Source organism: Pteropus alecto, unplaced genomic scaffold (assembly GCF_000325575.1).
Source record: "Pteropus alecto unplaced genomic scaffold, ASM32557v1 scaffold48, whole genome shotgun sequence".
NCBI classification, from domain to species: Eukaryota; Metazoa; Chordata; class Mammalia; order Chiroptera; family Pteropodidae; genus Pteropus; species Pteropus alecto.
Window position 1 is genome coordinate 920,918 of NW_006442110.1, and position 15,985 is coordinate 936,902.

Consider the following 15,985-nt stretch of genomic DNA (forward strand, 5'->3'; position numbering starts at 1 on the left):
TGTTAACAGACAAGAGTAAAATAGAAGAAAATATGCTTGTAAATTTTGAATGAAGATGGGAAAGAGTATTTGTTAAAACTTACTAGCGTTTGCTGAGATTGATTTTTTGTCTTGAGCTAATACAAACTGAGTAATCACGGGATATCAGGCACTAGGCTGAGACCTGTACATACATGATGTCAGCCACATTACAGAATACCTTCATTTTACAGAAGTAGCAACTTCTGCTTCTAACAAGAAGCAGAATTAAGATGCAAGCCCAGGGCTGTCAGCCTCCCACTCACACGCTGTCTCCAGTGTACCGTGGCGAAGTAAACAGGATTATAGGGACCACATTTCGAAACTTTATAAGCAGTCACTCTTTGAGCAATATTTTACAACATAACATTGAAAAAATATCCAGCTTCTAAATAGCGTTACAAATTGTTATTTAGAGGTATTCCTGGTGCTTTTCCGCTTACGAGTAATGTGCAAACCGGATTGTTCTTTTCTTCTTTTAAGATGTCTTTTCACGAATGCCACTCATGAATGGTCTCATTGGACCCGGCCCTCACCTCCCGCATCCCCCTTTGCCTCCTGGAAGTGGACTGGGGACTTTCTCTGCCGTGGCACAGTCCCCTTACGCTGACGCCAGGTATTGAAAAGCCTTCGCTTTCTGTGGAAACTCAAGTAATTTTCACTGCGTAAACGCCAGTCTGTTCCTGTGCCCCCGGGATCAGCGCGCATTACATTTATCGTGGCCTTTGCTAAAAGTCTTCAACCATTTTAGCTATTTCGTAATAATCAGGTTTAGTGAAATCGTACTTAACCATAGTGTTGAGGAAGTTGTTTTATGTTTGTGCAGTAACGTTGTTCATTCTTTGGCAGGGACAAAAACCCGCCGTTCACCCCCATGGCCGGTGACCCTCACAGCCCCTGGGTGCCGGCCACTGCCCCTGCAGAGGGGGACAGTGACACACTGTCCAGCGCCCAGAGGAGCACACTCAAGTGGGAGAAGGAGGAGGCGCTGGGGGAGATGGCGACGGTGGCCCCCGTCCTGTACACGAACATCAACTTCCCCGGCCTGAAGGCCGAGTTCCCCGGTGAGTGCCGGCCCACGTGGCCACCTCCCCCGCACGCGGTGACGCGTTCTGGTTTTCTGTCTGACTGTGGCAGGGGGGCTCCGGAGTCACCCACGTTTCCTGAGACCTAGGCCTGCATCCCCCGCATGTTGCCCAGAAGTCCATTTCGGTGAACGCCGAGTGCACGTCTGGCTCCCAGCAGCCTTTCTGAGCACGTGGAGTCAGTGTTGGGCCACGTGCGCGACGGCACAGACCGTTCCTGGAACAGAATCTTAGTGTTGAATCAGGAGTCTTACGTTGGGCTGAATCACTCAGTTCTAAGTATTGTTCCCAGTAAAACATCTCAGAATCACCTTCCCTTCCCCGCTGCTCTCTAGTCTGCTTGGGGCGGGGTGGGGAGCAAAACAGATGATACAGATGGCACCCGTTTTGGAAATTCCAATTAAGCAGAAGACGAACCATTTGGATTAATGAAATGTCACTTGTAGAACATTTGTAAGCAGATGCCGGCTTGTTACCCTGAGTTCACGTCGCGAGGCAGATCGGGATGGAAGGGCCGTTGAAACCGGCTGGCATGGGTTCCTGGCTGTCAGCACGTAGCTCTTGTAGGTTCCTAGAGGGGGCCCCCGAAGCAGGCTCTCGAGTGACCTCTGTCTTCTAGGCGCCCTTTGGTTCGACCTCCCTGTGGTACCTCACCTAGGAGAGACCAGCAGCCAGGCCCGTGGGGTGGGGAACGGGGTATCTGTCAGAGCAGTGCGCCCACGTGATCCACACGCACACCTCCCCACCCCACTTTCATTCACTATGCATAGATGAGCACATCTGGTTATGTTAAGTCGCTTCATGTCCATGTAAAGTGTCCTCAGAACAGAGCTATAGTTTCTTCAGAAGCTTTTTTTTTTTTAAATTATACTGTGCGGTTCTAGAACCTGGGGAAATATCACATTGGGGCTGTTGTTCTGTCAACCAATTTCCATTTTCAGTAGCTTTTGTGAAGTTTTTTTTTTTTTTTTAAATATGGACTGAACCATTTCTGTGTTTATCACTAACTGAGATCTCACCCAAACTTCATTTTATGTATTGTCCTGCACTGAGAATTTCATGGAAGTGGCTTGAAATCATTACTTTTCCGTGTCTTTACTGTGCACAGTGCTGGTGAGATGCTTATTTGTAATAATGCTTGCTTTTGGTCAAAATGATAGACTTCTTTTGAGTAAGATATTTTACAAAATTTTAAGTTTCGACTCTCACAGGTTTGAGGAGATGTATTATGTTCGGATTAAATTTATCTTGGCTGCTTTAGTTCCTTTGATTTAAAAACTACTAACTCTACAAGTGAGATGGTTAATAAGGCAACACTTTATTCAGAAAATATTTGACCTGTGTGCTGAGAATTTTGTATTATACAAAGAACTTAATCTAGGGCTACTCATTTATGAAAATCTGAACAAGTTTCACCATTAGCAGTTCATCAACCTTTTTATTATCATGTCATTACTGTGCGTAAATGTGTATACTGTATTTTTTTGTTGCAGACTGGACGACTAGAGTGAAGCAAATTGCTAAATTGTGGAGAAAAGCAAGCTCACAGGAGAGAGCACCATATGTGGTATTTCTAATAATCTCTCATGTATTATATTTTTAAACACAATACTGGAGTCTTACTTTTATTATCTTAGGTTAATAAAAGAATTTTTCTTTGCAGAAAACGTTAATACTTGTACAACTAATTATCAACGTTGTTTTTATGGCGATTTTGTAACTCATTATGTCTTAATATAAAGTGTGATGTTTTCGTAAGCTAGTTACCAGAACCAGGATGTTGAAGATTGAAATCAGTTTAATTTTAGGAGCATGTTTAATTCATTTCATTTCAAAAATTGTTTAATCTCTTCAAAAGAGTTTTAAATTTTGAGCCTGCATTAGTGTGCTATTGTTTCTTTCACGAGACGTTCTTTCTTGTACGTATTAGGTTCAATGTAGAATCTTCGTGTATCTTGAAAGGGACATATCTAGACACCTTTAAGGAGCTTCTGAAGCATGCGCTTTGCCGGGAATTAATTAGGGTATTTTATAAGATTCACAGTTAAGATGCTGAATTGTTGTTTCCCAAAGGGCCCAATTAAGATTGTCAACTGAATTCGCATTCCTGTTTCCATTTTAAAGCATATTAAAATGACATTATTGTTTTGAAAAGTATACACAGTTATCTTCCAACTTGCTCTTCGATGATTACATTGTCGGTGATAATGACTATTTGGATAGAGCAAAGGTTTTCTTGATGTGCTGCTAATGCTTTGTTTTCTTTTGCTTTGACTGGTGCATAATGATAGGATTGAGATGATTTTCTTTAATGTTAACCTTCAGATTCCAGACTTCAGATTTGGAGGGTCGATTTGATTTTTTCCGTTACTCTAAACTGAGAGACGTGAACTTTCCCATGTTTGACGGGTCGGTTAAGAAAGTCGGAACTGAGCGTGCTAGCTAGTGCACACCTGGCTCTCTGGCCTGACCCCACTGCAGAGGGGGCAGGTGCACTGTGAGGGGAGAGGCGGGCTGGTGCCTGGACCCATCCTTGGGGGAGGCCGGACAGGGCTACAGCCCGGCTGTGTTACCTGACCTCTTGCTTTCCGATGATACAGTTCGTGTGGTGGTGTTTCTGTAAACGTGTCAACATGCACTGGGAGATAATCTTCCTCTCCTTCTCACCAAGCAAAAAGCCCGGGACAACAGAGCCGCTCTGCGCATCAGCAAGGTGCAGGTGTCCAGCGACGCCGCCAAGAGGCAGCAGCAGCAGGACGGCGGCGAGCCGGGCGTGCGCGCCGACGCGGACCTCTTCAGAGACCCACTGAAGCAGCGGGAGTCGGAGCATGAGCAGGAGTGGAAGTTCAGGCAGGCACGTGTGGCGTTTCGTTTTCAGTAGTTGGCGTTTCTAAATCGCATTTTTGCTTATTGAGAAGAGAATCACTTTAGTCATTATGTTAGAATATAGTTCTTATTAACTTCGATTAAAGATAGTCTATCTTTTGTCAGTAGAACGTTTGTAAGTCGATTCAGAAAGTTTCTTGAACCGTTACAAGCCGCGTGCTGTCCGAGGCATAGAGCTGCTGCACGTGCTGGGGCCCGGCCCGCTCTGCAGGGCTGAGGCCTGCTCAGGACGGGCACAGCCCGCGCCCGACGGCGGAGAAGTCCTGTGTTTGCTGTCCCCTCCCATGACACTCACGGTCTTCCCTAACCGCGGGATTGTTTCTTCTTTCCATTTCCAACAGCAAATGCGCCAGAAGAGCAAGCAGCAGGCGAAGATCGAGGCCACGCAGAAGCTGGAGCAGGTGAAGAACGAGCAGCAGCAGCAGCAGCAGCAACAGCAGCAGCAGCAGCAGCAGCAGCTGGGCCCACAGGTGCTCCTGGCACAGCCGGGCCCCGACGCGTGCGGCGGGGCGCAGAGCCCCGTGACCTCGCAGCCCGGCGGTGGGAGTCTGTCCCCGGCACAGCCGTTCCATAAAGATCTGTTTACAAAGCAGCTCCCCGGCGCCCCGACCTCGGCGTCTGCGGACGATGTGTTTGTGAAGCCACAGGCGCCCCCTCCGCCCACCCAGGCCCGGATCGGCCCCCTAGACAGCCTGGCACCGCCCCAGCCGCCTTCCCCGCAGCTCTTCCCGCCGGCGTCCACCTCCCGGCCTCCGTCTCCCATGGACCCTTACGCAAAAATGGTTGGCACCCCACGGCCGCCTCCTGGGGGCCATAGCTTTCCCCGAAGAACCTCTGCGCTGGCAGAAACCCGTGCACCTCTGCCGCCAGCACCCAGGCCCACCCAGACGAGCGAGGCCACAGCAAACAGGCCATCCCCCGCCAGAGACCCATGTCCTTCCTCGTCCGCAAGCAGCGACCCCTATGCAAAGCCCCCGGACACGCCCAGGCCCGTGACCGCCGATCAGTTTCCCAAGGCCCTGGGCCCGGCCCGGGCTCCCGTGGTCTCGGAGCAGACGACGGCAAAAGGAAGCAGCGACCCCTTCACTAAACCGACGCCTCGGGCCGACGTGTTTCCAAGACAGCGGGTCACCGACCCGTACACACGCCCACTGGCGACACCCGCACCTCCCGACACAACCCCTGGACCTTTCAAAGCGCCTCCAGCCCCCCAGGATCCTTATGTAGCAGTGTCACAGGCCCCGAGGCGACTGCCCGCTGACCCTTACGAGAGGCCCGTTCTGACCCCAAGACCTGTTGACGGCTTTTCTCACAGCCAGTCCAGTGACCCGTACAGCCAGTCCCCGCTGACCCCGCGCCCCGCGGCGAGCGAGCCTTTTGCTGTCCCCTCGCGGGCGTTCCCGCAGCCGGGGTCTGTAGCAAGGCCACCAGCTCAGGACCCCTATTCCCAGCCCCCGGGAGCCCCGCGGCCCGTTGGCGATGCATACTCCCAGCCCGCGGGCCCATCTCGCTCCAACCCAGACCCTTACTCCCACCCTCCGGGAACTCCTCGGCCGCCCACGGCCGACCCATACAGCCAGCAGCCTCCAACCCCGAGGCCGTCGGCCCAGGCAGACTTGTTCGCCCCATCGGCAGCTAACCAGAGGCTTTCGGACCCATACGCACACCCTCCCGGAACACCAAGACCTGGGCTTTCTGTACCGTACTCTCAGCCACCAGCAACGCCGAGGCCAAGGATCTCGGAGGGGTTCACGCGGTCCTCAGTGACGAGGCCCGTCCTCATGCCAAATCAGGACCCTTTCCTGCAGGCAGCGCAAAGTCGAGGAGCAGCTTTACCTGGCCCTTTGGTGAGGCCGCCTGACGCATGTTCCCAAACACCGAGGCCACCTGGACCCGGCCTTTCAGACACCTTCAGCCGCGTTTCCCCATCTGCTGCTCGTGATCCCTACGATCAGCCTCCGATGACACCAAGATCTCAGCCTGACGCTTTTGGAACAAGTCAAGTCGCCCATGACGCTGACCAGCCGCGGCCTGGGTCAGAGGGGGACCTCAGCGCACCTTCTAACTCTCCAGTAAGCTCTCAAGGCCAGCAGTTCTCCAGTGTCCCCCAGCTCCCTGGACCTGGACCAGCTCCAGGAGTCACTGATACCCAGAGTACTGTAAATATGTCTCAAGCAGAGACAGAGAAATTGAGACAGGTAAACACGTTGTATGTCTTCAGGTGATGTAAGTGACTTGTTTGAGAAAGCGATTCATTTCATCGAACTGAGTAATTTCTACACAGATGTTAAAGTTTATCTTCATACTCTGTAGAATTTGTCATGCTGCCAAAAAAAAAAAAAATGAAACTGTAAAATTAACACCAATTCAGTTGAATTTATTCTGTATCTAATTTCAATATTTATGAATTCGTAGAGGAATTCTTAAACATGAAAGCTTTCAGTTTTGTGATAGTTGTCTGGCAAGGCAAAGCACCCAAATCATCAAGTTATATTTTATAACTATTGGTTAGTTAACTAAGGACTGTTTCAGCATATGTGAAAACATTAAGGTAATTTAAACATTGCCATAGTCCCACGCTGGAAGCATTAGGGTTTAAAGAGCCATCGGCACTCAGAAATCCCAGTGACTCTGTTCTGTTCCACTCAGAGGCAGAAGCTGCGTGAGATCATCCTGCAGCAGCAGCAGCAGAAGAAGATGGCGTGCCGGCAGGAGAAGGGGCTACAGGACCCCGCGGCCGTGCCCCACGCAGGCCCCCTGCAGCGCTGGCAGCCCGATGCCGCGGGCCAGGCCTTCACCAGGCCTCCGCCCCCCTACCCTGGGAGCGTCCGGTCGCCCGCCATCCCTCCCGTGGCACCTAGATACGCCATTTTCCCGAAAGACCCGCGTGGCCCCTACCCCCCCGACGTCGCTGGCATGGGGGTGCGACCGCACGGATTCAGGTAACGCTTTCAGTGCCGTCCCAGACTTCAGTTTCTGTCAGAAGGGAACAGACACGAAGTCGCCCTCAGCCAGGAGGTCGTTGCTGTTTACTCCTCCGTCCCTCTGCCATGTGACCAGGGCCATGTCTACTAATGACGGGCCACGGAATTTATTTTTACCTTTAAGTCCTCTGAAGAGTGCCTTTGTCATTACGTATTGACAGCACTACGTTACAGCCACAGCCGGGTCGTTAGACCAGTCACCCCGCTAAAACGTAACTACCATGTTCAGTCAGAGCCTCTTCAGACGTGAGTGGGAATGCTCTTCCCCATTTTTAATTTTAGTTTCCATCGTAAATATTTGTGGAGGTTTCCAGATTGACAGGTTGTTTCCTTCAGGGTGTTTTGGGGTGAGACACGGTTGTAAGCTGGTGGGCCTTTCGTTCCATCCGCTGTGTTCCTCACTCCAGTCTCTCCCTCCATGCTACAGTCTCGCTCTTGTTTTTCTTTCGTCCACCTTCGTTTTAACGTGCGCCTGTTCTGCGTCACGTGTATTTGTAGGGTGTCTTTACTCCTTTCTAGAATGAGGTACGGTATAAATAATAAAAGTCTCGTCATTTATTAATCTGCTGAATCTTCATAGATGACGCATCTTGTTCTTTCTCGCTTACTGCCTCCTACCTTCATTCCTTTGGCGCGGCTGGTCAGCCTGCCCCGGCATCACGCCTGCGCCTCTGTCCTACGTGTAGAGGCCTGCAGGTCTCCCTGGTGCTTCCCGCTAGCGCTCTGCCTTCGTTCGGGGCCCCCATCAGCTTCCCCTGTCTAGGCTCCCCAGGTATAGAAAAAAATGGGTTCCTACTCAGCTCTAGGAGCAGCATCCTCATTCCGAACAACGGGTCCCATCTGCTCGGCGGCTGTTCCTTCGTCTTGGTTCTCGCTGTCTGTTGCGCATACGTCTTCTGATCTCAGATATTACGTTCAGTGTAAGGTGCTTAGGTAAAATTTACCTGCATGTAGATACTTTATAAGTTCTTTCTAATCGTGATCATTTTTCCTAAGTATTTGGCAATGTTTATTCTGTATCTGAGTTTAGTCTAAAACTTTTCTTGAGGTAACTCTTAAATTCAACAAAATACTTAACGTTAACTGTATGCTGTTTTTTTTTTCCTTTTAGATTTGCATTTCCAGGAGGTAGTCACGGCACCCTGTCAAGTCAGGAACGCTTCCTCGTGCCTCCTCAGCAAATGCAAGGGTCCGGAGTGCCTCCGCAGCTGAGAAGACCGATCCCCGTAGACATGCCCAGGCCTTTAAATAACTCTCAGATGAGTAACCCGGTGGGACTGCCTCAGCACTTCCCTCCACAGAGCCTGCCAGTTCAGCATGCCTGCCACGCATTCATTGAATTGAGGCACAGGGCCCCCGACGGGAGGTCACGGCTGCACTTCGGTGCCACTCCTGGCGGTGCTGGAGAGGCCCCTTCTCAGCCAAGACACGTCAGCTTCATTCCCCGGCCGGACATGCCTGGCCCCAGACACACAGACCCCATGAGACGACCTTCCCAAGGTCTACCTAATCAGCTACCTGCGCATCCAAATTTGGAGCAGGTGCCACCGTCTCATCAAGAGCAAGGTCATCCTGTCCATTCATCTTCTATGGTCATGAGGTCCCTGAGTCATCCCTTAGGGGGTGAGTTTTCAGAGGCCCCTTTGCCAACTTCTACACCGGCTGAAACGTCATCTGATCATTTACAGGTAACCACCCAGTCTTCTGACGGTCTCGAAGAGAAACTTGACTCTGATGACCCGTCTGTAAAAGAACTAGATGTCAAAGACCTGGAGGGGGTTGAGGTCAAAGACTTGGATGATGAAGACCTGGAGAATTTAAATCTAGACGCAGAGGATGGCAAGGGCGACGAACTGGATACTTTAGGTAATTTGGAGACAAACGATCCCAACCTGGATGACCTCTTGAGGTCAGGAGAATTTGACATCATTGCCTACACTGATCCAGAACTCGACCTAGGAGATAAGAAAAGCATGTTTAACGAGGAACTAGACCTGAACGTCCCCATCGATGATAAGTTAGATACTCAGTGTGCTGCTGCTGAACGAAAAAAAAAGGGGCAGGAAGATAAACCTGTGGCTCCTTCCGATAAACATCCTCCGTGGACACAGTCCGCTGATCCCAGTGAGATAAAGACGGAAGTGCTGTCCCCGCATTCTAAAGGGGATGCCAGGTGTGGCCGTGTGAAGAGCGACGAGGGCGGGGACACCGTTGCCACTCCCTGCGCACAGGCTTCCGCCCCCGCGGACGTGAACCAGGGCGAAAAGGCTTCCTTGCAGGCCTGTGACGCAGACCTCCTCGACCACAGAGCTGATCGAGACCCCGCGGGCTCCAGCGCAGGTGTTCACGGGTCCGCTCCGCTGCCCGCCGAAGACATCCTGAACCCTTGTGGCATCGCCGGATCCACTCCAGTTCTTTCCAGTTTACTTGCTAATGAAAAATCCGATAATCCAGACATGAGGCCGTTGGGGTCTCCTCTGCCGACTTTGCCAGCCTCACCATCCAGTCGCGCGTCAGGTTTGCCACCCCCCTTAGTGACGCCACCTGGCCGTGTCATGGATAGCGCCGTGAATTCTAACGTGGCAGTAGTCTCCAGGCTAAACCATACTTTTCCTCAGGGTGTGCAGGTAAATCCAGGATTCATTCAGGGTCAGCCGGCGGTCAGTCACGGTTTCGGAACAGGAAAACCTGCGAATCAAACTGTGCCTCTGACCAGTCAGTCTGGAGCCGGCGGCATGTCCGGACCCCACCAGCTGATGATCCCTCCAGCATTAGCCCAGCAGAATAGAGAGAGGCCCCTCCTTCTGGAAGAACAGCCTCTACTTCTCCAGGATCTTCTGGACCAAGAGAGGCAAGAACAGCAACAGCAAAGGCAGATGCAGGCCATGATTCGCCAGCGGTCAGAGCCCTTCTTCCCCAACATCGGTAGGGGTCCCCACGAGTGTCGGCGATTATTACTGTGGGCTTTCGGGTGCTGTGCAATTAGCTTATGGGATTTCAGTGTTAAAGTTACATGTGGCCAAAGCACCGAGAGTCGTATTTCTGTGCCTCTGGAGGACATGGCCTCAAGAAGTTGATACATTTCCCCTTGTTAAGGTGTGATAACTAATTTAGTAGTATTCCTTAGTCCTGGAAATGACTGCAAATTCCCATTCACGATGTTTACCAAAGAAGCAATTCTGAGTAGCATTGCAAGTGTTTGGGTAAAAAAGAATTGCATTGCTTTGGATTATTGCTGTAATCCCCCCTTATATCTGACAGACTTCTTGTTTTGAGTCTTGTAGGACTGAGATGGGGTTAAATTCAGGATGAGGTTCTTAGTATATCGTATTTCCTTACCTAGTCTAGAAACCTTTCATAGTGATTATTAAATAAGGAATAAGAGTCCGTTATATGTTTGTGATAGTTGCATTGCCTCTTAGTGTAACCTGAACCAAGAACTATGAAATAAGTGACTTTAAAATATGTTTCCTCTTCAGATCTCGATGCGATCGCAGACCCTATAATGAAAGCCAAGATGGTGGCGCTTAAGGGCATAAATAAAGTGATGGCGCAGAGCACCATGGGCATGCCCCCCGTGCCCCTGGACAGGTGGGTGGCGCCGCCTCACGCTCGCGTGGCATCGAGACGCGCGCAATTATCTCGTACCTACGAGGAGTGTATGGTGGCTCAAAAACCTGCGTTCTAGGAACGAACGGTGTTTAAATGTGTCGTGATGTCCGTTGGATATAATCGAGAAATTCAAAGTATTTTAAGTGTGCTTTTAAATACCTTTAGAACACTTAATGCTTCACATCAGCTTGGGACAGAGATCGTTCATCCCAAATAAAGAGGAGACGATAAGCAGGAAAATAGAAATTAAACTGTTCTGTGTTGACATAAGACGATAATTTAAGCCCGTGGATATTTTTTATTCCGTCAAAGAAAAAATGCAAACAAACACGTGGAACACTTCAGTAAAGCTACTGAGTACTTAAGGCAGCTATGAACTCGGTTTTAAAATAAGTGTCCTCGGGTCAGAAACATGGCGGGGTGAGAGGCGTCCGCAGATCTCTCCCCATCAACAGCAATAAGCTGGACATCTGAAACTCACCAGCACGTCCGAGCATAGGATCTGCACATAAGAGCTACCACCGTTATTAAAGGAAAGTACAAACTATCAGAACACATGATAAGCTGTGTTTTAATATAAAAAATAAATAAAAGGTCAAAAAACTTAATAAGTGCCCCTAAACCGAATTTGACTTAGAAAAAGTCGGTGCGTAGATAAAAGGACATTGGAAAGGTAGCATGGGAGGATTTGTAAGCCTTTTGACTGTCAGCAGAAAAATGGAAATTATGCATTAAAGGAGACACTTAAGCGTTGTTTGACCGTATGGATTTCTGAAATTGTAGTCATTGAGCCCCCTGAGGGATGTCAGACAGCCTCCTTGCAGTGCCTTAAGTATGGGTTGTGGACCACCGACAGTGTGCAGGTGTTTTTTAAATGCAGGTGAGTTTGCTCAGCTGCAGACCTACTGAGTGAGAGTATCCGCAGGCGGTGGCTGTCCATCTGTTTGTAGCAGCCGCCACGAGTGGGCCTTAACGTGTATTGCTGTTTGATACTTCTGTCGATGGAGTAGGATGGAGCCTCAATTTAGCCTAATTATCTCGTTGAAAAACTGTTTATGAAAAGGAATGGAGTTGATTATGGAATTGAATACAAAATCTGTGTAAATTTAAGATAAACATACCGAAGATAAATTGGACATCCTTAAAAGCATAGTTCTTTTCATTCGTTGAGAACCTGGAAGCAGGTAAGAAACATTGTTGTGATCAAAGCCGAGATAGTAGTTTCCAGTGATTGTCACTGTCGCCCGGCATCTTTTAACACTTTATCACAGGGGTTCTTAACGTCTTCTGTCAGGAACCTTTCTGACATTCCTGTGACAGTTTTCAGTTCTTTGTCAAAACATTTTATATGCAAAACAAAAACGTAGTATTACAATTATGTAACCAGTTATGTAAATATATAATTATGCAATACAAATATTAAAAATTACATTTATAAATGTAAACAATACAATTATATAAATATAGTCAATTACATTTGGAATGTAGTTACTTAAAAATTATAGTACACACGCTTCTTAATACATTAACGCATTTAGCGGTAGGTGTAGTGATCACCATGACTTCAAAGTAATGATGAATGATAAAATGTAGTTTGCTGTCTGTAGTCAAAATGAGAACGCTAAATTGCATTTGGCACTCGGTTTTAAAGGTGGGCCGCAGAATCAGGCTGCCTGCTCTCAGCGTCCTGTCTCTCTGCAGCAGAGCTCTGCCGACACATCTGTCACGTGTCAGGCACATCGTTTGCTCTTCTGCCAAGGGCTTTGAAGAAGTGGAGGCGATGGTCCCTCAGAGTGGGATGATGTACTGACTGAGGGCGATCGCGATGACTGGACTAAGAGATCATTCCAGATCAGGACTGTGGTGGGGGGACGGACTGAGCGGAGAATCAAAAACCTGATTAAAAAATTAAAAAGCATATGTTCTCCATTCTAATGCCCCCTAAATACTAATGTACAATATTTGATACGTAATTTGGAAATGGTGCCCTATATATTTATATATCTCGTTATGTTGAAGCATTTGGTAGCTAGGGGAAATGTTTTCGTTAAAGCAGTAACGTGTCTGCGAAGTGTCCGTAGCTCTAATTAGAATAAATAATATTTTGCCAAATATTTTTAACTATATAGATTTTTTTTTGTCAATGACCTATTTCTGATTTGCTTTAACATTAGATATGGAAATATACAAAAATGTATGAAACTCGTAATTAAGTTACATCTTTAGTTTTAGAATACAAAATAAGCTCCCAATTATTTTTAAATAAAGATCAGAAGAAGAAATTTTTTTAGAATCTATATTTATATAATAAAGCTATGTCTTCACTATATATTTTTTTTATCCAAAAGACTCGACTTAATTGTGCGTTATGGTCTAACGAGGCGTCTAACGGGACAAACCACCGGAGCAGCCTCTTTGGCTCCCTCCCGCAGCTTCGTGCCTGGTGGGGAGGGTTAACCTCGGAAGCCTCCTTTCACCATAAGGAACGCGGGAGTGGTGCGAGCCCCCACTTCGCAGAGGCATGTGCGGCGAGGGCTGAATGCCCTTGGCTCGCGGAAACGGGCTCTGGTGCATGTCCTCGGCGGGGAGACACGGCCGTTGCTCTTCCTTCCTGCAGGGGGCATTGTTAAGCACGCGAAATGATTTTAGTTCTGGATGTTCACCGTTTGATACCCAGCGCTTCCTTCTCGCAGGTTCCCCTTCGTGGGCCACTCGGTGACTGGGACACAGACTGGCGAAGGCCAGAGCCTCCTGCCACAGGCGCTCAATCAGGTACCGCTGCTTGTAACCAGTCTTTCTAGGATGCAGGTCTCGTGTTTCTCACCAAGCCTCTTCTCTAGAGTGAGGCCACTTCTAGAGAGTCGTAGAAGCTTTAGAGCACTGCCAGAATATGTTATCAGCTCAGCAGAAATAAAGGTTTTTTATAACTTTTAAAGAGAAAGACAAATTAAGGTTAAAAAATTGGCAATAATCCCTGAAAAGGACCTGTATATTTAAGAGTAGAAAGTCACTGGAGGGAAACCAAATGCTTAAGTTTTTTGGTTTGCTTTTATTTTAAGTCCACCAAATATGTTCCCAGCCTACATTTTGAAATTAATTCATTACATTTAAAATATAAAACTGTTATAAACAATAGAAAATAATTAGAGTCATTCTATTTAGACATAGTCATGTTCTGGTATTTATTCCTTGGAGTAGTTTAGTTTTTTTAAATATTCACAATTCATCATAATCAGCTTTAAGCATAAATATTTAAATATTTAGTGTCAACCAATGTCTGGGAAGGTAGTACTGCTCATTTCATACACTGTTTCCTTCAGGGAATTTTTTCTTTTCAAGTGTCTGCTTGGGGGCGAGAGCCGCCCTCCAAGCTGCCTTCTACGCGTCTTTTTGGAATTTTTCCTTTTTGCCCTGCCACGTGTGCTTTAGATTTATTTTGCCGATAATTATATTCATCTTATTATTAAATGGAAAAGAGAGACACCATCTCATACAGTAGAAAAAGCATAAGCTTCATAGCTAAATTTTTAATTTCAATTCCACTATGAAAATACTGTGCAAGTTTGGGCAAGTTCTTTAACCTCCCTTGCTGATCTGTCAGCTGTTACACCGCCTGCTTTGGGGAGTTCATTCAGGCTACTGGTGCCATTCGTAATTGTTACCTTGTGTACAGCTCCTGCCTGTCTCGCAGAACTTGTCACAACTGAGTAAATACTTTTCCAAGTTAAATGTATCAGATTGTTGCCAGGAAATTGTAAGATTCATAACTATTCAGTCATCCCGGAAGAAACAAGATATTTAATTAGAAAATAAGACTAATATTTTTAATTAGTGTGTATTTGTTATTTGTACTTGTTAGATACATTGGTTCTTGTTTATAAATAACTGCGTTGAGTGGAATTTAGTCAGTCTATAACCCATGTTTGTCTTAATTGCAGAAGAGAAACCAGGTAGATGTCATCAAAAAGTGGGGTTCTGGGGGGTTCTCTAGCTAAGTACTAACAATATTTGACTTCCCACTATTATATCTCTGATAAATAATCCCACACCTCAAATATAATTGTTTTTCAACTAAATCAAGAAAATATAACAGTTCAGAGATAGCTTAAAATTTTCAGAAATTGAGTTGGCACCACTCAGTTTATTCTACTTTTTATAAAAATGAGAGCGTTAAAGATGTCTTAGGAAATTAAAGGGTTTTTTCCCCCTTCCATTTCTTTTTCTTTCTCTCTTTTTTAAAAGTGTTTCCCCTTTAACTGAAATGTGGAATAAACCTATTTGTAAATTTTACTATTTTAGGATGGCAGTATAACACATCAGCTTTCTAGGCCTAATCCTCCAAATTTTGGTCCAGGCTTTGTCAGTAAGTATAAATCTAATAAGTTATGTGTTCTCTGGGGATTGCTTGTCTGCACTACATTTGTGTTCTTTGAAAAGCTTGGAGTTAGTGTAGGTGTGTTACTTTAAGTCTAAGTGCCCTCATCTCTTATGAAACCCTAGTAGGCGTCTTTTCCTCAAGGCATGTCTTTTCATTGCTTTTTTTTCTTGTGCATGAAGATTTAGAGATTAATATTTTAATACAGAAAAATGATCTTCCCCATTCTCTTCAATATTGTTGTTTTTTTATATATATATGTAGATTGGGCACTTTACAATCCATAGAATTAAACAACTCCTTACTCTAATGACTGTCTGCGTAAGTGACAAGGACACTAAATGGGAACAACGTAGGGACCGTGCTTAGAAATAAGTTGGGTTAGCAGCATGGCGTGAAGGTCAAGGATGGAGGATGCCACTGAACCTTTCTAGTTACCTCCAGGGGTCCCAAGGCGGTTCAGGATAGCATTTAAGTTCTCCCCAGACTGAACCTTTCTGAAATCTTCAGACTGTTTAGCTAACTTTTTTTTCACCATTATTTTTCATTTTGCTCACCTCTGCTCTCCTGGTTCCAGAAACCAGAAAGGCTTTCCTTGCGGTAGGTCTCATTCTACCAGAAGCAGAACTTCTGAAATCTCGTGAAAAAGCCTGTTCTTGACAAATGCCCTTCAAATTTAGTAGACTAGATTTCACGTTCATACATGTGCTGAACTTCTGGGTTTAGGAACAAACCCAAAGTCTGACCTTTTGAAATTCCCCTGCATTAATACCATAATTTGAACACGTGTTTGCATTAAAACCAAACTGCTGTGACCAACTGGCTTTTTCTGGCTTTATTGTGCCCATTGGCTTTGGTTGCATTCTCACTGTATGACAATATTCTGTTATCATGGATGTAATTTTTCAGCTAATGTCCTTCTTGGAATTGTATTTATTCATTTCTTTGTCTTCTAGTGAGTCAAAAGGTTTATTCTGAGTTTTACTACCATAAGATGACTTTTTTTTTTTTTTGAGACTTGGCAT

The 15,985-nt window shown here is 46.6% G+C and overlaps 1 protein-coding gene across 1 annotated transcript in view; it reads left to right on the forward strand.

The window, feature by feature from the left end:
* The window catches only part of KMT2C (lysine methyltransferase 2C), a 205,659-nt gene that overhangs the window by 160,443 nt on the left and 29,231 nt on the right, over positions 1–15,985 (forward strand). Inside the window, exons 32-41 of the mRNA XM_025039018.1 lie at positions 502–634; positions 868–1,082; positions 2,597–2,670; positions 3,775–3,957; positions 4,331–6,187; positions 6,639–6,931; positions 8,085–9,898; positions 10,453–10,564; positions 13,279–13,357; positions 14,885–14,948. Of these exons, the coding sequence (XP_024894786.1) occupies positions 502–634; positions 868–1,082; positions 2,597–2,670; positions 3,775–3,957; positions 4,331–6,187; positions 6,639–6,931; positions 8,085–9,898; positions 10,453–10,564; positions 13,279–13,357; positions 14,885–14,948 (4,824 nt within the window). The remainder of the gene's footprint in view (positions 1–501; positions 635–867; positions 1,083–2,596; positions 2,671–3,774; positions 3,958–4,330; positions 6,188–6,638; positions 6,932–8,084; positions 9,899–10,452; positions 10,565–13,278; positions 13,358–14,884; positions 14,949–15,985) is intronic.